This window comes from Callorhinus ursinus, unplaced genomic scaffold (genome assembly GCF_003265705.2).
Source record: "Callorhinus ursinus isolate GAN/ISIS: 27379988/994484 unplaced genomic scaffold, GSC_fseal_2.0 scaffold36, whole genome shotgun sequence".
Taxonomy (NCBI): Eukaryota; Metazoa; Chordata; class Mammalia; order Carnivora; family Otariidae; genus Callorhinus; species Callorhinus ursinus.
Window position 1 is genome coordinate 1,946,299 of NW_027397098.1, and position 23,212 is coordinate 1,969,510.

Here is a 23,212-nt window from a genome sequence, read left to right on the forward strand (position 1 = left end):
TGAGGGGAGACACTGACTGAGGTCACGGCAGATAGATGAGTCCCAGATGTGACACATTTTCATTATATTCCATGCAGGAAGCTGACACATAATTAAAGTATGATTAGGAATTATTTACAGCTTTGGGATGCTGTCGAAATATTCCAATCCTACTGTAGTATTTTATTAGTAAAACCATTAAGACTGTCTTTAAATCATATTTAAGTATTTTCTTATATTTTCACTTTCTTGGAAATGTGAAAAAGCCCCCTCTCAAATGCTAGCTTTTTAGGGCTTGACATGTTTCAGGAGGGACGTGAGCACATGCTGCAAAGTCAGGCAGAGACAACTGGTCATTTCTCATTTCCTCTGTGGCCACAGAACAGGTCCCAAGGCAGGTCATCCTACAAGCCATGGCGGATGTCTCTCTGGATTGAGTTTAGATCATGCTCTAGGCAAAACTATAATGTGTCTCTTGTGCACGTCTGCCCCCTTTTTATTGTGTCTACACACCACACCGTTGTGCCTACCTAGCTTGAGACAGCCACGCTCAGCTCCTCACGTTCTTTCTCTACGCCCCCGCCACTGCCCTCCTGTGGGATCTCTGCCTCAAATTGTACCCACACCTAGCAAGTTACCACCAGGTTCCCTCCTCCTCCTAAGCCGAGTGGGGATGAGGGTTAATCGTCCCATGGTTCTCCGTGCCTCTTAGGATGAAGTCCAAACTCTTTAACATAACTTTCAAAGCCCTGTTCCCTGCAGACCAACCCAACCAGCCTGGCCTCCTCGAGCTTCCCCGCCTTGCTCCAACGCTCCAACCAAACTGAATTTCTGTGGGTTCCTCAAATGGACTCATGTTCTGGCTCATCCCCAGGCCCTACCACTAGCTGTTCTCCTATATGCCTAATTCTTCCCTCCCTAACACAGGGCAATGTTCTTACGTATTTATGGAATAAAAGTAGCAAGTAATTGATTACTTAATCCATTGATTAAATCAGTTACCTTCTAGTAATACTTTAAAGTATTACCTTCCGATGTATTAATGTTACCCATCTTGATTGTATTAGTGTTGTGGTCAACAGATAGATAGATAATAGATGATAGATAGATTTTACATGTATATGTATCTTTAGTTAGTTGTGCGTGTGTATAATGAGAAGTACAGAGGAAAAATGATGTATTCATTTTATCTTGGGTGAGATAAAGTAAGATTTCTACTTCAGTTTCAAAACTTTACTAACCAATGCATTATTGACTCTTATTTTCCTTAGCTTCTCTTTAAGAGTATGTGCATCTGTAACAGGCCAGAGCATTTCAAATCCAATAGGTGAGCATGTTTTCATTTTTACGCTCCTGTACTATACCAAGAAAAGTTAACAATAAGCATTTCTCGGCACAGACCACAGAAAACTTTGAAAGAGCCCTTTCTTAATATTAAGATTTCTATTGTTCTATTATATTTCTATATATGGAAACTTCTACAAAACTACTACTTGAATGATTGGCGTTAATGTTGTCTGGAAAAACAAATCGGAGGGGGAGATGAACTTTTTCAGAGTGATGATGGACTCTGAGAAACAAACTGAGGGTTCTAGAGGGGAGGGGGTGGGGGGATGGGTTAGCCTGGTGATGGGTATTAAAGAGGGCACGTTCTGCGTGGAACACTGGGTGTTATATGCAAACAATGAATCATGGAACACTACATCAAAAACTAAGGATGTACTGTATGGTGATTCACATAACATAATAATAAAAAAATATATAAAAATGGGGGAATGACTATGTAAAACCATTACAAAACAAGGTTCTCGGTTTGGAGAGTATTTTCTAAAACTTTTTTTCATCTCGTGTATTGTTTTTGATCCAACTATGAAAACAATGTTTTCTGAGTAAGCAAGTTGAAATAGAAATTCATTCAAGCACTGCATTCACTGAATACATTTCCTTTCCTGATTATATTTGCTTTATTTCGGTCCCTAGGCTTGACTGCCGAGGTGCACGTAGACTCCCTAAAACAAAAAGGAGCCATTAAGCGCACGCTCTTCCTTGACAACCATCAGTCCCATCGCATCTTCCCCCTTCGCATAAAGCGGCAGAAATCCCTCCACTGCCAGGATTTTGTCGTTTACCTCCGAGTAAGTGTTCCAGAATCACCTTTCTGGCCTCTAACGTTCAGATTCAAATTCCAACCATTTTTCTCTATTGAATCATCGTACTTGTCCACAGAGATCCACATCTATTTTCCTTTTATAGGAGCAAACTTTATTACAAGGCCCCTTGCTCCATTCTTGAGCTCCGAGGCAGCTGACCTGATGGTGTGTGGCTGTTCGTCCCCAAGGCTTCTTTCTGTCTTGCACACTATCCTGATACTGGTACTAACTCGGGTGGTTTTCATTTCTCACTGCCTCCCTCCCAAAAAAACCATAAACGTGAAACGTAATTTATTTGAATTTTTCTCCTACGTGAGTTATGTTTGGCCAGATGTTATCAATGCCCATTTCAGAGCCAACTCGGGAAAACGTTTAGGCAATTCAACACTTTTACTGAAAGTAACTGATAATTATATTTTTAAAGAAATGTGTGTTTACACATAACTCCAAAAGCCTACCGTGAAATAGAAGAGCCAAAATATTTATAACACTATTATTCCAGCTTCTTAGCAGTTGTGGGGTTTATCACTCTCCCTCGTTTTGTCTCCTCCCTTAACGGGACTTAGTGAGTGAGTGAGAGAACGCAGTGAGAGCAAAGTTCACAAACGCACTCTAGAATGCTCTAGAATGAAAAGCTGCGTGCATGACCCTTGAGTCTCATTACGACCGTGACTGGCACACATCTGAAGGTGGCATTTCCTCTGCGTGGTCTGAGGTGTTCCTGTGTGCTCAGGACCTCTGTTCCTGTTACCCCCTCCACTCTGAAGGGGGTTCTGTTTCGTTTTCTGAGGGAGCTTCAGGGGCGCTGAAGGTGTTTTGAAGTTCATGCAAGCTTAAAGAGATGACAAGAGAGGAGGAGAATCAAGATGTTTTCTCCCCCCGAGCCCAAGAGGACTCGTAAATGCTGCCAACCTCATGAAAACAAAAATCCCAATTCACAAAACTTTCCATGACACCTATTACGTATATAAGTAGGGTTTTTTTTCCTTTGCAATTTGACCCATCTGGGTGGGAACCTGAAGACTGCCTCCCGAAGCATATATTTCAATGAAGCACCAGCCCTAAATGATTTCATCCCTGAACGTGTATTAATTAAGCTGCCTACTACATCCCACATGAACCTAAGCCTGCTGCCGTGATAATCACCTGACCATTCACTTCCACTGGCTGAAGTCAAACGTCGCCTGCCTCTCAGGGGCTAACATCTTGTAGCTATTTCCTGGAGCCTTCTTTGAGTGTGTGATTATTTTCCCTAGGATGAAACTGAATTCCGAGATAAATTATCTCCAATCAACATTAGCTTGAATTACAGTTTGGATGAGTCCACCTTTAAAGAAGGCCCAGAAGTGCAACCGATATTGAATTACTACATGGAAAACACCGTGACCCAACAGGTAGGTCCCTGACAATCTGGGATGGCTGATTCCCAGTCAGGGCCCTGGGCATCGCTCCTGTGACCTTAACACCAAACCCAGCCTCTTGCGTTTGCATTCCTGCACACCAGCTCGTCCCACTGGGGAGATTTTCCTAACGTGTTTCCTGAAACACTGCATTGTCCTGTTTTCAGAAGTCCTTCCCCTTGAGCAACCGAGATTTAATTTGTTCAAACTGTGGCTCCTAAGGGAGGAAATACAGCTTGTGATCCTCAAAACACCGCCAGAGTGGGCCTTCTTTAGGGACACGGCAGAAGGAAGGGGAATTGGGCTATGATGTCAACGAAGCTGTGTTGGGGGATCACTGCCTTGCCTAGGGTGTCTAGCGGGGCCGAATCAGGCCGCCGAGTGGAATGAAGGCTTTACTTTAATTTGTGGAACCGTTCATACTTTTCAAGAAAAAGGGTGTGATTGAGGTTTTCCCAGATTAATCCTGATGCCCGTTTGCACAACACAGGCTCACATCCTGGTGGATTGTGGCAAAGACAACGTGTGCATTCCTGACTTGAAGCTGTCAGCTAGACCGTAAGTTTAAATAAATAAACGTGTACACTTTATCTAATGGAATACAGGTGTTTATTTAAAGCTTCTCTGGAGAAAGTATACACTTCCAACTACTACTACCAAAAAAAAAAAAAAAAATACTCTGCATGAAATTCTTGAGCTTGGCTACACTTTGAGTTAGCCTGTGTTTTGGGTCAGTTCTTTGTCACTGGTATCAAGTGACATACCCTAAGATTTTGCCTGGGCTGTTTCATCTTTCAGCAAAAGTGGGGGAAAAGTGCTTGTTCAAAGTGAACCCCTCTGGGCAGGGGTTGGGGGGTGATTCAGGTTGTATGTACTTACCTCAGTCCTGGGAGCGGAGACCCAGGCTGGTTGTATCTACACCTTACCCAAACTAGCTTTTGCAGCACCTCATGACTCAAAAGCATCCTTAAAATTGTCAAAATGAAATCAATTTTTTAATTTTCTGAAAAAAGAAAAATTAATGGCACTCTGTGGAGTAAAGCAGAAGGTGTCCCAAAATCAAATTAAGAATCAGAGTGCTTCGGGACCCCTGGGTGATTCAGTGGGTTAAGCGTCTGCCTTCGGCTCAGGTCATGATCCCAGTGTCCTGGGATGGAGCCCCGTGTCAGGTTCCCTGCTCAGTGGGGCTCCCTCTGCCCCTCCTCCCTGCTCACGCTCTCTCTCTGTCTCTCCCCCTCTCTGAATAAATAAAGTCTTTAAAAAAAAAAAAAAAAGTAAAGAATCAAACGGCCTCCCAGTTGCCTGTAACGGAGAGTCACCAATCCAGCACTGGTAACTGCACTACATTTTGTTATGGAAAGAAATGAGACCAAGATAAAACATCCTCTGCTGGAAAAAGCAGACTCATGCTCCTCACACCCCAACACACACACACACCCAAGGCCCATCCCACCACCAGTGTTTGGAATCTGCTTGGCAACCTTTCAGGGGATTTTTTTCCCAAACGTCCCAGTTTAGCCAGGATCCAAAGCAATGGCTTTGATTAAGGGTCAAAAGTCATAAGGGTCAAATGCCTTGGCAAAAGGCATTTCCAAATATCGGCTCAGTTCGAGGTTTGGAGAGAATTAAATTTCCTCAAAATCCTCAGTCAGCTATTTGAGATCTTATTTTACCTGCCTCTTTCTTCCTCGTACGGTTCACTTGGCATTCACAGCCCCCTCCCTTATTCATTTCTAAACCGTCTCTCCCTTTTCTCCCACTGCCCATCTTCTGTTGGGCATGTTCAGTGTTGTGCGTGTTCAGTGATGTGCCAGAGCGGCCTCATCCTGGCTTGTGAGCAAACTGTCAAGTTTCCTGGAATTTTTGCTGGCAGATTAAGTAGGTCCGTAGCCTGAAATTGACCACAATGGGAGGATTTACATCCCTGGAATCAGCAAATGAAAATTTCAAAAACTGAAATCAGCTACAAATTGGTATTCCCCTGTTTTTTCTTTTCTTTTCTTTTCTTTTCTTTCTTTCTTTTTTTTGAGAACTTGTTAAACATTACCAGGATATTTTCCTGCCCTGCCCATACAGATGTGGTTCTCTCAGTTCTTCTCACAGACCCTCATGATGAACCATCTTCTTGTCCAAGTCTTATATTCTCACATCTTTCTTCTTTTCTTCCAAGTCCTTAAATAAGGTATCTATGAATCCAGAGAAGTATGATACCTAATATTCCTTTTAAACTGCGTTTTTAGAGATAAGCATCAGGTCATCATTGGAGATGAAAATCATCTTACGCTCATAATCAACGCAAGAAATGAAGGAGAAGGTGCCTACGAAGCTGAACTCTTCGTGATAATACCAGAAGAGGCAGATTATGTTGGGATTGAACGCAGCAACAAGGTAATGCCTTGCACATTATTCGAAGTAGGAAAAGAGCTCGTTATATATTGGAAGTCAAATCGATGTTAAGTAGAGCCATCTCAAGCTGAGACTTTCTTCCCAAATAAAGGAGGACAAAAAGGCACTTTACTTTGGTCATCATAATAACAATGAGCCAGGAAGGGGGGGTGGTCTTAAGCAGTATTCATATCTTTCTTGGCCATAGTGCAGAGATAAATTGGCCAAAGATCCAGAGCTGAAGCAAGGAAGAGAATACAACTGGCTGAAAGGAGAAGCTCCCTAATGTGATCTATCAGCTTGATTCCCCTGCTCACTCCCACCCTCGCTGGCTGTTTTCAGACCTTTGTTTTTAGTTCCTTTACATTTCAAGCAGGGTCCCGGGAGGTCTGGTTTTCATTACTGCTTACGGAGGAAGGTCCGACCAGTCCCAGCTGAGCACTGATAACAGCCGAGACAGGCACTGGAAAGGAAACACGTGCATTTTTCTTCCTTCGTGGCCCACCTTTTTGGGACCGGGACCAAGAAAAGCCAGGTCTTCGTCATTTGTGGGTCCGGCAGTGCCACCATTTATTAAACTGACAACAATGTTTTTTATAATCTTTCCTTATCAGACCACGAATCTTCTCGCTCAGGGCATCCTCAGGTCCTGCTGTGTTTTTAACCACTTGGTCTAAAAAAAACCATTATAAATACAGTGCAGGATAACGGAGAGAGTCCTTCGTCTTCAGAAATGTACAGAAATGTACAACCAAGGGTAGAGACCCAGCCTAACACTCTTTCACGGGAACCAGGCACAACGGGAGCTCCTTCAGGACATGCTGATGGGTTTACTCCTTTAACTACGATTTGTTAACTGTCTGCCGGTTTCCAAATACCACGGACTCCGAGGAGTTTGAGCATTCTAATGACTACATACTTCAATGAAGAATAATTCCTCTAAAGAGATGTTAGCAAGTTGTTGTGGTGTTGATACTTGATAGGCATTTAAAAACGTAAGGAATGGAAAATCCTCTACTCAAAATCCTCTACGCACACCTCTAGTCTTGTGGTTTATGTGTTGGTTAAATTACCTTCTTAGTAAAAAAAATAAACCCAGGTGAGTAATAATCGTGTATCTTTGGCAGTCATAAAATCATCACGAGTTTCTGTTGCAAGAATTTGTAGGAAAAGATCACCTACACACACTCACACACAAAAACTGTATAAACAAACAAAAAAGTTCAAGTATGTTATTTTTAAAAATATTCCAGGGCTCTGCTCCTATTTTCATTTGATTCCTTCATATCCCTCCACCCCTGACTTTATTAAACAAAGCATCTATTCTAAAATGTTCTTTTAGCAAAACATCCAGTTTACCGTTCACTTTGTCGCGTGGAAAATACGGGAGAACATTTATCGCCTCTATCTTTGGCTGTAAACATTACAACAGACATTATCCATAATCTCAAAGAAGTCCTTAACTATTTTTCTTCCATCGGTTTCCCTTGGGCAGAGATTTAGCTCAGTCTTTGAATTTCACATGACTAAGCCACGTTCTAATTTATTCTTTGTTTTTAAGCAGTTTGAGGTTTGTGTACCTTTTTATTTAAACTCAGTTCAAGTTTTGTTTTTTTTTTTAGACATTTTTCTCCAGGGGGAAACATATTAGGATTATCTGATCGTAAGTTTTTTATTCTTTTGTTAAAAACGTTCATCTTTTTGAAAATGTAGATGTTGACCATCTCTTTCTCTGGAAACCTTCACTGAGCCAGACTTCATACTTCTCTTTGGTGACTTTTTCTAATAAGGGCCTATGCGCTTTATATTATGATTCTTATTGATACTAGTATTGTTGTAAAATAGATATAAAATTTACCATTTTAGCCACTTTTTAAATGTGCAGTTCGCTGGCATTAAGTACCTCCTTGTGCCTTCTTGTGCAACACCCAGCACAGAACGTTTTCATCTTCCCAGATGGAGACCCTGGGCTCACCCAACACTAAGTCCCTCTTCCCCCAACCCCTGGTGAGCCCCGTTCGACTTTCTGTCTGTGAATTTGGCTAATTGGGGGACCTCCCATGCTGCCTTCCTCGGCCTCACACTCACCTCACGTTCAGTGTGTCCAGAACTAGGTTTGTCATCTTCCCAAACTCACACTTCTCCCCCACTCCCGTTTCTTGTCTCAGAGAATGGTACTGGTAACCACCTCGTTTCTACAGCCCACTCAGCCCCGGGGCTCTCCAGTTCGTCTCTTCCCTCCACCCAACTGCCACTGTCACCGCCTTCATCTGGGCTGGCGTGATCTTTTACTGAGATGACCACAGTCTTCTAACTCATCTCCCTGCCTGCCTGCCTCCACACGGGGTACTCCTCTCCCTACCATGTAAATCTGACCCTACTGCTTCTTGCTGAAGACCCTCACTAGGTCGCCATCCCTTTTAGGATAAAATCCAAATCCCTCCAATAACTAACAAGGCCCTTAATTCTATTGTCCCTGTTTACCCCTTTAGCCTCATGACAGGGCTTTGATTCTTTTCTTTACCCCACACCCTAAATTCCAGCAGGACTGATTTTGTCTCCAGTTCCTGTAATACCCGTGCGCTCTCCTGCCACAGAAATTGCGGCTCCTGTTCCTTCTCTCGGACGCACCAACTGCTCTCCCTCATCCCCCGTATCCAGCTTACTTCTTTCTGTTCATCCTTCAGGCTTCAGCTCGGTCAGGATTGAGGCTGCAAACATTTATTGAGCAATTGAGATGGGCTGGGCACTGCTCTGAGATCTTATATGGATTTAATTTACTTAATCCCCATAACAGCCTTATAGAGAAACAGCAAGTCTGTCCTTGTGCCCCACTTGATAGACGAGGAGAAATTCAGTGATATGCCCAAAGTTACACAGCTACTATAGAGCAGAACCGAGACTCACACCTCCACTGTTAGGTCTGATCCTGGGCTCTGAGCCACTGATCTGCACTGTCCCCCAGCAGCTTTGATGTCACTTCTTTGGGGGGTGGGGCGCTGCTCTGGTCCTTAAATCTAGGTGCATAACCTCCCCTATCACTACGACTCTCTCCTATCCTAAAACTCCAACTGCACTGATTATGTTTCCGTTGCTTGTTACAATTGCTTGTGATTACTTATTACAATTGTTAGGATCATTGGAAATTCGGTGAGGACAAGGGGTCTTTTTTATCAATGCCTGGTAAACAGCAGGTACACAGTAAATATTTTTAGTGAATGAATAATATCTTAAGAGCTATAAATGGATTAGAGCAGGCGTGTCCCTGGAACAGCTAAGGAAAAGAATCTAGAAATATGTAGAAAAACAATCATTGTTTCACTCAGAGAAAGGAAATAAAGGTTAAAAAAAGAAAAAGAGTGGGAGGGTCTGGGGTAAGAAAAGATCTTTGATTGATGTGAAAAAAAGCTATTTCCATAAAACTGGAAAAAATGTACATATAACTTTTAACCTTTAGATAAGATAAAATATTTACTATAGAAACTAAGTCCTTAAATTATATTCAAAGGACTCATGGAAATTTTGAAAAGCTTTTGCTGGGTTCTTTTTTTTCTGTTTTCAGGACTGAGTTAATAATTCGAACACAAAAGATCTCTCTGTACAATTAGGGTTAGATATGGATCCTTAAGAATTTAAATACATGCTAATTCTCCCTTTCAGAGGAGAGAATGTTACCAGCTTTTTGAAACTGTGTTTCTTAGCTGCTTAGAATACTAACATGTCATTCAGATTATTTGGAGAGAGCATGTATTAAATTACCTCCAGATATCAGTCATTCACTCCTTTCTCATGAGTCTAAACAGACTTTTCAGTGGTCGTGCCTCCCTGGTTGATACAGGAGGGAGGATTTTATAGTTACTTGGGTTTCTGTCTATCTCATTTCAGACTCCTCTTAGGAAGTAGTGTGAGCTACTTCGGCTCTGCATTTCCCGTTTACTACTTCGTGCCCAACACTGTTCTAGGCACTGGGAATAGAACAGATACAAAACCCCCTGCTTCCCTGCAGTTAATTTTCTCAAAGCATATGATTTGCTTACAAAATTCTTTACCTGGATGTGTTTGTGTAGCACTTCTTTGTTTTGGTGTTGGATCTTGGTCTTTCTGAGTTAAGTGGGAAGAACAGAATGGAGGACGGTTTCTGAAACTTTTACATGAAAAGTCACATTACTTCCTTTGATGAAATTTCAGTAGAGCTGACAGATGGACCAATGGTCCTCATATTCAGAACCCTCTTCCTTGGACCTCTCCAGGGACAGAAATTCCCAAAAGTTTGCTCCTTTGTGAAAGTCTTCCTATTGCAAGCTTATCTCTGGGAATGAGGGTGACAGGGCATATATTAGTGGCACTTAGTAAATTAGAGGGAAATAATGCCTCTTCAAACTTGAGTTTTTATACTTTCTAACAAGAACAGGATATAGGGGGAGGAAGGGAGCAGGAAGCACTAGGTAAGCAGAAAAGTATTCTCTTCCCATCTTAAGTATTTAGAGGATGGAACTAAGATTGATTGTATAATCTCAAACTAGGACCGTGGTGTGTAGGAGTTTGTGTTCAGAGCAAATCTCTGGCAAATGCTCCTTGAGTCATATAATATCCTCTACTAATACCTGTCATTTCATTTTTTGCAAGAATAAATTTGTTCAGTGATGTTTACTTATCTGTGATTTTCATGGCCCGAATTTAACATTAGCAATAGTGAAAATAATTTCTAAAATGTTGTTTTATGTAGTAAGCATTTTCCTCCTCAGGGAAACACACTAGTATGTTTACCAATCCAACTTCTTCCTATAATTAAACTTTGATTTTTTTTTTTTCTCTCAAGTTTCTCTTCTGAGTTAATGGTCACACATGAATTCTTGGGCACAGTTGCCCACACAGGTGTTTGAAATCAAGAGAAGCTTCCCGGCCCATCGAGTTGCCTTTGGGACAGGATGTAACTTATTTGCCCCCTGAGCTCCAATGGTGGTGTTCTTTCCCATTGCAGGACCTGCGACCACTGAGCTGTGAGTACAAGATGGAAAATATAACCAGGATGGTGGTATGTGACCTTGGGAACCCTATGGTGGCTGGAACAAATGTAAGAGAAAACCAGAAGCCCTTACTAAGTTCTAATTGAATTTTAAAGAGAGCTAGTACAAAGCTCCCCAATTAGCACTCAGCAGGTTAGCACCTGGCAACTAAAACAAACTAGGCAGGAAATTAACAGGGTGGTGGCTTGAGCATTCTATCCTATACAGGGTAGGGAATCTGAGGTTAAACACACAAAAAGATGAATACTTCTATATGCTTTCTCTTTTGACTTTACTCTTACATGTCTTTTAGATGCTTTATGAAGATGTTTTTGCTGAAGATTTTCTCTTGGGATATGTTTTCTTTGACTGTAACTGCAATTTTTTCTTTGTATTCAGTAAATGACTTAAGAAATAACATAATTAAAGATTTTAGCAAGGAAGATTAAGCTTTTATTTTTGACATACCTCCCATATAATATCACTCGCAGTATTTTTATATTAAAATGTTACCATAACCCAGCTTTTGAGTTAGCTTTACCAGGTCTATGTTTTCCATACATTTTAATTGAAGAATAATACAGAAAATTGTAGCAAGAAAAACAAAAGAGTTAATAATGATCTGTAATGTGCTTTTGAAAGAATAAGGAGATGTTTGTCTTCTTCTTCTTTTTCTTTGTTTCCAGGTTTAGGAACTTTTCATTCAGGATTACTTGTGGACAATAAGTTTATTTTTTTCAATAGCCATTTAAGTACACATAGTAACTTCTTGTAATAAATATCTCAGTGGCAATACTTAAGTCATAAATCGGAAAAAATTCTGAAGCCTGCAAATACTGCATAATTAAATGTTGTATAAACTGAACATACATATTCCTGTTTTAAATTAGATATTTATGATTATCAATAAAGTGGCCTATTTGAAAAAAATTTCCCCTAAAAACTTATAATTGCATAGGTTTGTATTAGAATAGCTTCCCAAAATACATTCCAAAGAGTACTGATCCCTTGAGATAAGGCTTTAAAGGGGAGTTCTGTGGTTAATGCTGAGTATCATATCCTCCCCTGGGGCATTCACATGCACGTTTGCATTTTAAAGGTGCTGAGAAGTCCTGCAGTAAATAAACTTTTTAGCCCAGGATCTCTCACGTGTATTTGAGCATTTGAAACTATCAAGAAATACCTATTCCCAATTTATACTTTAGGGTATTGTGCTAGAATAATATTTTTGCTTTTCTACACCCTAATAAACTCTATTCAATTGATCCCAGGTATTTATAAAGTGTGCCAAGCTATAGTCTAGTAAACTCACCTGTTGGGTCAAAAAAAGTAAATATTTAAATAAAAGATAAAATTTTATAACAGATTTTTATTAGCTAACATGTACTGATTGCCCGCTGTGTTATAAGCCCATCACTGGGTGCTCTGTCTTTTATGTTATCTCATTAAATTTTCAAAACCAACAATCCCATGAATTGAGTATTTCTCCTAGGTTATAGGTGAAGAAACTGAGAAATGTTAAATAAATTTCCCAAAGTCACACAGGTATTGAATGACAAAACCAAGGTTTAAATGAGGACTGAACACAAAGTCCGTGTTCTATCTGGTTGTCAAAATTGTGAAAAGTACTTGGATAAAAACTAATGAATAACAGATGAGATGAGATTTTTAAACGAAGCCATGAAAGATAGAATGGGATTTCTAAGCTGAGATGTTAGCACATTTTTCATTAGAATCCTTTTATCTAGAAACTAATAAGTCCTTTTGCTAGTTTTCAAGAAAAACCCAACCACCTAGTTTGGTGTAGAGAAGAGGTCTACCCAAGGCCAAAGAGGAAGAAATTGACATGGTAGCGGCAGGGTTTGTGTCTAGAGGTGACCAGGCGCTCATTCCTTTGTCAGTATTAAAAGTGTTAAATCTAAACCAGAGATCATCTAAGATCATTAATAACTAAGAATAATCTTGGAACAAAAATTGGCCACTGGGGACATTCCAAGTGGAGGGTAAAAATGGCAGTGTGGTCTTAACCACATATGTGTTTATGTGACAGGATGTCAATCCATTTTACCAGCAAATAATTTTTGGAAGTCAAGGAAGTAAATTGTTTGTATTCATTTATCTGTGAGGTCTGTAGTGGAAGAAACCTAATAGCTTTCTTATCTCGCCCTTTAATGCCCTTAAATACATCAAATTTTATTGCATTCTGTTTTGTTATAAAACATTTTGATTTATTTACTTCTTCATTTTGTACTTAAAAAAAATAGTCTCAGTGGATTGTAGTAAGATTCCAAATGTAAAAGCAGTCCTAAATATTAAAAAGCCTCATAAATCACCAGGACCATTTATTTTAGTCCCAATATTTAAAAAAAAAAAAAACAGTTTTCAAGAGACTTTTTATTTTAATTTAACAAAACATTCAAGTTAATATTCAGAAGTATTACTTCTGATTTATAAGTAGTAATGTCATTTTCATATATTATCTATATGTACCAAAAAGGATTCATAAAAACTTGCAAAATCTCGCAATTAGGAAAACAAAAAAGTAGTGGTCCCACAGAGGTTCTTTAGAATCAATGCCCAGAAATCTGGTGTTCAATTCTAGCTGAAAACACACGGGCCTCCTACCGATACAAAATTGTCATATCACTGTTGTATCTTTGTCCCGGGATGAATTGTTCTATAATGAAGACCAACATTAGCCAGGCTTCATCCCAATACAGTAAGATCCCCGTCACTGGAACTGTGCAAACAACAGCACACCTTTTCACATCATTCTTTCAACCATTTTTATTGTACCCCTTCTATATGCCTGATACTAAGCTCTTCTCACAACATCAAGATGAAAATATACAATCCCCATTCAATAAGAAACTCGAAATTAGCAATATCAGAGGTTGAGTGATAGGAGAGTAGCAAAGAAGGAGATAGGGAATAAAGAGAAAATTTCTGCCTGACCTGACCTGGGGGACCAGACAGTATATTGCAGGAGGATCTTTTGTCCTGAGCTTTGAAGCATGAGTAGAACCTCTTCAAGTAGAAAAAGCAGGAAAAGTTTTAAGAGGTTTCCAAAGAAGAGAAGAGTTTATGTGCAAAGTCCCAGAGGTCTGACCGAAAATTGCACATTTGTTATAAAGGAAATCATTGTGGCTGCAGCGTTAGGATTCAAAGCCTTAATAATTAGACACACCTGGGTTTGAATCCCAGCTTTGCCATTTATCAGTTGTGATACCTCGGACGAGTCACACTGAAAGGCGAGAAGCCACATGTTTAGGAATATTTGGAGCAGTGCAATTATATAATGTATATAAAGCCACTAGGGCAGTTCCTGGCTGGTAGCACAATCAGTAAGGGCTAGTTAAATAATGATGATGATTTATGATAAAAATAAAGATTTACTAGTTCATGTTATTACTGGTTCATATTAACACGAGTTTTTAATCACTGATTGGATTCTCATAGCTTAAAAGCCAAGAAGAGTACAGGTGCTGGAGTCAGTTTGCAGGAATTTCAATTCCAGCTCTACAATTCACTTGCTGTGCACCTGGAGGAAGGAACTTCATCTCCCTAACCCTCAGATTACTGCTCGATTGTAAAATGTCAGCAATCACAGTACCTACCTGTGGGGTGGTTGTCACGATTATGTGAGACAAGGCATGTAGGGTTTACCACAATACATGGGAGAGTAAGTCATACAATTGCTTAGCTCTTATTTTCAGTTCCTTATTTATATTGTCATTGGATTTATTTTCCCCAACATTTTAAAAATCTGTCCTCCAATTAAAAAAATAATAAGAACGGCTTTAAAACTTGAGAAAATAAAGAAAGGTGGAAAAAACAATCCGTACACTCATAACCTTAATATAACCATAGCGTGTTATTCTGGTATATTTTCTTACCATACACCCTCACTCCTGTACAGTAATTTTTCCATCAATAAACTTTTAAAACAATAGGTGAAACACGTTGCACATACAACTGTGTAACCTGTTTCTTTATGGGTCATCATTACATTAGAAGCATTTTCCTCATCTGCATAGACTTCACAGCCATAATTTCAATGACTACCTAAATGTGCATCAAACACAAGCATTACTGTTATCCAAATCATCTCTCGTATATTCAGGTTGCTTTTAATTTAGCACATAGGAAGGTGGCCAGAGAAGAGTTTGTACGGGGCTAAATGAAGGGAAGGAACCACAATGTATGGGGACTTGAATTGTCTGGGCTCTGCCATCCTAGTTACATGACTTCCTCTCAGCAACCCAGGGTGGAAGCAAAGAAAGGGACAGCAATCTAGGGTGGGGATTTGCAGAGATGACTTAAAAAAGATTTTTACGCTGTGTAGAAAGTCCCTCCCTGTCATAAACTTAGTGTCTTGTGATTTTTTTTCTTCTAGTATTCTCTGGGCCTCCGATTTGCAGTTCCACGTCTTGAGAAAACAAACATGAGCATTAACTTCGATCTCCAAATCAGAAGGTTAGATTTTTAAGTGCCTAAAATTATGGTCAGCATTCAATATAGAGAGTGAAATGAATGGCCACTCTTCAAGCTCCTTAACCTTAAAAGTTCTCCTAAAATTAGAACCCAGACTTACACAGATCATTTTGCTTTGTTTCTGTTATTTCAGTTTTGTAATTTTTAAATTAATTATTATTATTATTATTATTTTAGAAAAGAGACCTATTCTATAGGCCAAGTTATTTTACTAAAAATTGTGTCCTGGGTACCCTCCCACTCCCATTTACCTCCATTTTTCCTCATTCTGATTCACTTCCCTTCTCCCACCCTCACCAACACCCCTACTACATACCCACCATGCTCTCAGCTGGGGGTCGGCTAATCCCTGAGAATAAAATTTTTGCAAAAAAGCATAGATTATGCATTTGCAATCTTGAAATCTGATTCTTCAAGAATCAATGATTCTTTGATAGTTTCATTGTGAGCACCATGGCAGGAAGCAGGTGTGATCATATATTCATTCAGAGCCTTCATTCAGGGCCTTTTCTGGTAACTACAAGCCAAAGCAGGTAAGTAGCTGCCCTTTTTCCTAAGACTGACCCTTTACAGATGTTCAAGTGTAACTACTTTTTCACTGTCTATTCTGTTTGCTCCTTCATGGCTGAAAATAATATATAATGAGTGGGAAGACTTGTAGGGAGCCATGTGCAGGAAAGCCCAACTGTGGATTTCAACCCGTTAGACAGTAATGGGATCAATTTAATGGCCCCAGGCCAGTATTAAAAGAAAAGGAGATTGAATAGAATGTAATATACCAGAGTCCTGTTCATGAAACAATCCAATTAGATAAATATAAATGTGTATAGTAAGATACCCTGTGAAATGTATCTATTTCTTTTGTGGTCTGCAATTTTAAATGTCTGAACAACATTGATATAAACAGCATGTGTTCAGTGTGGTGGACCCTTGTTCTAACTATAACACAACTCTGAAGTCCGTCTTTACAGTTTGGTTCTCAAATACTAGTGTGCAGTGTGACTCAATCTCTAAACTTACCTTCTGTCCTGTAAGAAGTGATTGGAGAGTGTTGACTTTGTGCAATGGATTACTTTTTGATAGCTACTTTGATTAAAGGTTTAGAGTTTTTTAAAAGTATATAAGCTCTATAAGAATATAGCAGATTTTTAAAATCTACAATCTAGGGGAACCTGGATTGTCAGGTTCAGGCAACTGACTCTTGGTTTTGGCTCAGGTCATGATTTCAGGGTCCTGAGATCAAGCCCCACATTGGGCTCCACGCTTAGCATGGAGTCTGCTTGGGATTCTCTCCCTCTCCGTCAGCCCCTCCCATTCATGCTCTCTCTCTCTCTCTCTCTCTCTCTCAAAGAAATAAATCTTTTTAAAATTTTTTGAAAAATCTACAACCAATATCACAAACCACATCCCCTAAATTTTATGATAGATTTCTAAGAAGGAAGGTCTTCTCACTTACCTTAGGTCCTTTTCTGACCTTAACTAGGTCTTTTTTAAAATTTAACTTACTATTTTCTGCTAGAGATTTTTAAAAATTTTACCCATCTTAGTGATGAGAGGCAGGCAGAATGAATTCTGTAATATCATTTTACCAAAAGCTTATTAAATCACTTCTTTGTATCAATATAAATGTGTATCTTCCAAAAATTTCAGGTAGTCCTAAATATTTTCATTTGGGAAATATCTGTAAGTTTTCAGAAAAAAAGAAAAAAAGTAAAGGCACTCCATAGTGAGGACCACCATCATTCCAGATGGTAGCCTGAAGTTTCTTTTTCTCACCATTACTGTCTGTGACATTGGTCCTGCAATGGCATGAAGATACATCTCTCATGAAATATAAACCCTTTATTTAAAAGAAAATCTGGTACAAAAATGTAAAGCAAGTTCCTTGACGCATCCTTCTTACTTTTGATTACAGTTACAGGTAATAGAATGAATGCAACTAATAATTCACTCAAGGAGCAAAGGACACCAAATGATGTTCTAAATGCCTTTCCCAAATCCATCCTGGAGATCATCATTCAAATAGTGAATTCAGCAATGAAGTGCTAAATTTGATGGAAAATAGAAATGGCCATATTTTAACATCCCCCTTCATCTAAAAGAATGGACAGTGATCATATTCTATCCTTACATGCTATAGAAACTCATGACTATTTTAACATTATCCTGAAAAATATATATAAAAATGCAGACATGAAGAACCAGAAGGGCTACAGGGACATACATAAACCATCAAATTCCCAAAACAGACATTTCAGAGATGAAAATGCTTGAGAATACTTAACACTGAGGTGAGCATTTATCTACATGCTTTGCTGGCAGACTCCAAGGACATAAATAAGTATTTAATGGACAGTTAGCTTTCAATTTAAATGTGTTAAAACCAAAAATAAATTAAACCAAATGCTCTGAAGTCTAAATTCTTAAGCTTTTGACCACATGGACCACTGTTACCCACATTTAATGTCCTTTTCCACAAACAGAACCCAAAAGAGAAATAGGGCTTTATTTATTAATAAACTTAAAATAGTTCATGTTACCAGATATTTGCATTAAACGGTCTCTTCACACCGTGGCTCTGTGTGACATGTAAACGTTCTCCTCCCTGACTACAGTGGATCTCAGATCTCGATTCCCACACACAAATAGGTCTTCGTGATGTCATTGACATTGCTTCCTCGGCCGTGGTGAAATGAACATTGTATTGTATTTGCTGACGTTCCAAAGACCACAGAAAGCGCAGAGGGAATGTTAGAAAACAGAAAATAGGAAACAGTAAGGAAAAAGAAAATAGCATCGGAGCAATAAGTAAAAAACATATTTATCCTTGGTGCATGACATAGGGTGTAGTCATGGAGAGGAAATCCATCATTCCTGCATAGAACTAGCAGCAACAGTATAAATAGCTCAGCGTCCAGGGCGGTGGGTGATGGATTGCTTGTTTGAACGTAGCAGTGGTATTAGCAAGGGAGGTTTCCTTCCAGGAAAGAGGTCAAGGAAAAGCATCTAAGTTATATATCAAGCCCAGTGCCTTTCTTACCAGGACATATTGTTGATACCACTGGTTGATTACAGCACCAAGTGTCATGACAAGGCTGTGTGACAGAGGACAATTTTGAGTAGCCAGCCAGATCTAGTCTCCACATCTGCCATTGCTCTCATTACTTGGCAAAATAGCCTCTGTCAGCTTCAGATGAGACTTCTGTCCGAAGGCGATTTCAGTGCCTGACACCTATTTACATTTTCAGGGTGTTGTGAGTAAAGACAATTGTGTCATTTCAACCACGTGGAAACAAAATGCAATGACATTATGGGACAGCTCAAATGAAACATCTTTTTCTTAATTTGTATATCCACTGCTGCAAAGCAGTGAGAACTAGAAAATTGAACCAAGTCTGGGTAATGTGTGGAACAATGAGACTTAAATTTCTAAACTAAAGAGTTTCCCGTCATGCATTTGGAACTACACAATGTGCGACAAGTAGAATTACTTAATGACTTCTTGCTGGTTAGCAATTCAGTAATTAAAATACAAAACCAAACAAAACAAAACAAAAAACTCTTCAGTTGACTGATTTTCCCCAGATGGGATAATAATAAAGTGGCCTGGAAACTGGGGTTCAAACTTTGATGAACAAGTCCCCCTAGACTCATCACAAGGTTAGCTGTGATGCCCCATGACAGGAAATGAGCCTGACATTGGCCTGTTTATATCTTTTATGTGTGTTTGTGGTTGAAGTGGCCTTATCAGTATATACAATCAGACAAGGCTTTTCAAAAAGCATTGTGGGAACGATTCTGTCTCCTCCTCCCTTGAAAGCCGGCTCTTATCATCTCTCCAGCTCCCACATTTGGAAAGCTTCAAAAGCCAGTCAGAACATACCCCATTACCACCACTGCAGTGTGAAAGCTTATCGTTGAATCTGCATGAAAGTCGATGATGAAAAGAGGGGGCTTTCTCTTCTTAATGAGACCTGGATATAAACATGAACCTGTCCGTGGTGGTGTGGCCACATCTGTTTGCTGAAAGCTGCATTATCTTTGGGATATGAGGGTGACTCTAGGGAAAGCACAACGGGGTTATAAAAGCAAATGGCGTCTGCATTCAAAGCTCAGCTACTGGTCCGGCCTCTTGTGAGAACATGTTTCATTTTCCTGACAGGACTGGATGCTTAACATGCATTTTTTAAAAATTAAATTTCATATGTAGGCACACCTGGGTGGCACATTCAGTTAAGTGTCCGACTCTTGGTTTCGGCTCAGGTTCGTGAGATCAAGCCCCACCTCGGGCTCTGCGCTCAGCATGGAATCTGCTTTGAGTTTCTCTCTCCCTCTCCCTCTGCTCCTCAATCCCCCCACGCTCTCTCTCTCTAAAATAAATAAATAAATCTTTTTTTAAAAAATTAAGTTTCATAGTAATTGTATTTGCTTGAGAGGAAAAAAAAACAGCAGACTCAAAAATAATTTTGCCGCTGTTCAAAGAAACATTATTAAACACGTACTTTCTATCCTGAGATTCTTGATGCACTTGACAACATCTATGTCATCTCCTAGTTGCCTTGGCATGAGCTGCCCAAATTCCTAGGGTCTTGCTTCTTCCCGCCATTGGCTAAGCTTTCAATTCACTCTCGCCCCCACCCTAGTCAGCCAGTGAGCGTGCAGTGAATGTACATTTATTTTAATATTACTGCAGAAATAAACCGTAAGGAAGATAAATTTGCTGCCAAAACAATGTATGGTGTGATGCATTCCAGAGCCAAACACAAACGCTTTTTCCATTATGTGCTGCTCTTGGATTATCCATGCTAGTTCTCTTTATTAGCATGGAGAATCAGGAGTTGAGGGTGCCTTCCTTTCCCATTTAATGGGCAATGAACTTGATGCACAGAGAAGTAAGGAATGTGTCCAAGGGAGAAGCTGGAAAATGAACTCAGCTCGCTGCCTTCTTGGTTTAGCCATTGAAACAAAAAAGCGTTAGCTTTTCTAGATGGCTGTTATGTTTTCAGATAAGATGTCTTTCACGGAAAGTTATTACGTTCCTTTTACTCATAAAGAATCTTAGCATTTCCACTTTCAAATGGTTATGATTTTGTAGAATGGATATACCATTGTTTTCTGAATGATTGTGTTAGTAATGTTTGTTGTTCTTTCGATCTACAGAATGTTTTTTATGATCGTATATTGTAACATGTCTGAAAAAATATATTTAAATCATATTGTCCTTGTGTTTTAGTTCCAACAGGGACAACCCAGACAGCAATTTTGTGAGCCTGCAAATCAACATCACTGCTGTAGCTCAAGTAGAAATAAGAGGGTAAGTAATAATCAAGGCATTGTAGTAGTTATACTGTAATCATAGCTTTAATTATGACAAAACACTAGTAAAAATTATACGGAATTTTCCTAATGCATTAGCAATCACAATTCATTTTGGTTATAAATTTTCATTCTTTTCGACCCATCATTCGACTTCCATTGAAAACTGGAGTAAACCCTATATGGTAATTAACTCAAAGGATGTCAAAACAAGAGATCACTTTATTCCCCAAACTGACAGGTCAGTAATGAGACTATAAAAACTAGTGATAAGAAGTCAGGTCAAATCGACGAACCTGGGATTGCCCGAAACTCTCACTTCTCTAGTAATTATTTCAGCATAATGAAAACTCAGCCTCATCATACTACATCTTGAGTTGAACAAATGGCTAACTCTTAGATGTGAGGGTTTCTGGGATTTACATTTTATGTCTTTTTCCTTCTGTCCTTTTCTTCGAAGAAGGTACCAATATGCAATCAGCTGAGAGACAGGAGGACAGTGGTCAAGGAAAAAGGCGTAGAATGACTACCGTCTTGGGAAATCCATGCCTGGCGGGAAGAGAATAAATTAGGAATGTACTGTCTGCAGTTCTCTTATGCAAGTGTGGACTCCAGTGATTTTATTGTAATTCTTACTTCTTCAGGACAATCAAAGACTTGGCTAAAAACGTCAACTGGTATTCTGGGCTGAATTGTCATTGGGCTCCAGCAACCCCAGTTCCCTTTCCTTTTCCACAGTTCTGAGTGGTTCCCACTCCTCCATGATGGCAACTGTAGCCCCTGCAGTCAGAGCCATGGTCTTCCATGCATCCTCCCACTGCTGCCCCCTGCTGCTCTCAATGGCAGGAGCCCTGCCTGCCCTCCTGGGACCAGTGAGGCTCTGCCTAGTAGATTAGAGAAGAATAATAATACCTAGTGCCGTTTTGATCCTTCCATGTGCTACCCCAGCCCATTAGCACATCTTAACATGTACCAGTATCCTCGCTGCACGGGTGAGGAAATTTTGGCACAAGGGGCTGAAGGCTACACAGCTAGGGTATGGGGAGCTAGAATGCAAGTCCAGGCAGCCTGTCTCCAGGTCCTTTGTTATAAATGATCATGCTATGTAGCCTATGAGAGAGTCCTTTGAACCTTAGCTACACAAAATCTTGTTTTGTTTATGTTTCTGCGATATTTTTCAGTCAAATGAATGTTTTTGACATTCACCCACTTTAGGGCATGTGCCTATAGTTCATTCATTTTAGTTGCAGAAGAGTTTAATATTGTAAAGCTACACCACACTTACTTACGCATTCTACTCCTGATGAACACGTGGGGGTTTTCTTTTTCCTTTTTTACAAACTTCCTTGTACCTATCCTCTGGCACACATGTGGAAGAATGTCAGAAGGGTACCTGCTTAGAGGTAGAATTTCAGGATCAGACAGTGTATGCTATTTAACTTTATTTAATAGTACCCAACTGTTTTTCAAAATAATTATACCTACCTATTGTTCCACAAGACACGGAGGAAAGTCTTCACTGTTACACGTTATTAACTAACTCATAAAATGGTCGCAATTTTCATTTTGAGCCAATCTGATGGATGAGAAATACCATCTAACTCAAGGTCCAATTTGCTGTTCCCTGATTCCTAAATGAGACTGAGTAGCTTTTTCATGTGTTTGTTGTCTCCATTCTTCCCAAATTGGGTAATTTCTGCTCATTTTTTAGGACATTTCTACGAAGAGACTGAATTGTTTTATATTAATTCATAGGAAGGAACTCTTTCCTATTCTAGAGTTGAGACACTAATCCTTTATCAGCTACACATGTTGCAAGTACCTTTTCACAGTCTCTGGGGTTTGATGTGTGTGCGTGTGTTTTTTTTAAGTCAGGTTTATTGAAGTATAAATTAATAAAGTAAAACTTACCCTTTCTTTAGATGTTCAGTTTGAAGCATTAAGATACCACAAGGATGTTCAATGTAAAACAGGTCTGTCACCCCACATAGCTTCTCATGCACCTTTGTCGTTAACCCAGCCCCCACCCCCAGGCTCTGTCAACCTTGATCTATCTTCTGTCACTATATTCCCAGAAAAATCATGTAATTACACTCATACAGAATGTAGCCTTTTGAGTCTGGCTTCTTTCACTTAGCATAATGCATTTGAAAAAACACCCATGTTCTTACATGTATCAGTGGTCTGTTTCTTTTTATTGTTGAGAAGTATTCCACTGTACGGAAGTCCCACAGATCGTTCGTCCATTCACAGGTTGGTGAACCCTTGTGTTGTTTCCAGTTTGGGGCTCTTAATAATAAGCCTGCTATTGGCTTTCACATACAGGTCTTTGTTGGGATATTTGTTTTCACAAATGGAGTTGAGCTGTATGGCAAGGGTATGTTTAACTTTATAAGAAATCGCCAAGCTGTGTTTCAAACTGGCTGTACCATTTCCAATTCTCATTCCCACTAGCAGAGTGTGAGTTCAGTTGTGCTGCACG

The 23,212-nt window shown here is 39.7% G+C and overlaps 1 protein-coding gene across 2 annotated transcripts in view; it reads left to right on the forward strand.

Moving 5' to 3' along the window:
• The window catches only part of ITGA8 (integrin subunit alpha 8), a 201,413-nt gene that overhangs the window by 125,525 nt on the left and 52,676 nt on the right, over positions 1–23,212 (forward strand). For both annotated transcript variants that reach the window (XM_073879876.1, XM_025853612.2), the window contains 8 exons: positions 1,251–1,306; positions 1,960–2,114; positions 3,386–3,523; positions 4,020–4,087; positions 5,770–5,917; positions 10,896–10,988; positions 15,317–15,396; positions 20,648–20,728. In XM_073879876.1, the coding sequence (XP_073735977.1) occupies positions 1,251–1,306; positions 1,960–2,114; positions 3,386–3,523; positions 4,020–4,087; positions 5,770–5,917; positions 10,896–10,988; positions 15,317–15,396; positions 20,648–20,728 (819 nt within the window). The remainder of the gene's footprint in view (positions 1–1,250; positions 1,307–1,959; positions 2,115–3,385; positions 3,524–4,019; positions 4,088–5,769; positions 5,918–10,895; positions 10,989–15,316; positions 15,397–20,647; positions 20,729–23,212) is intronic.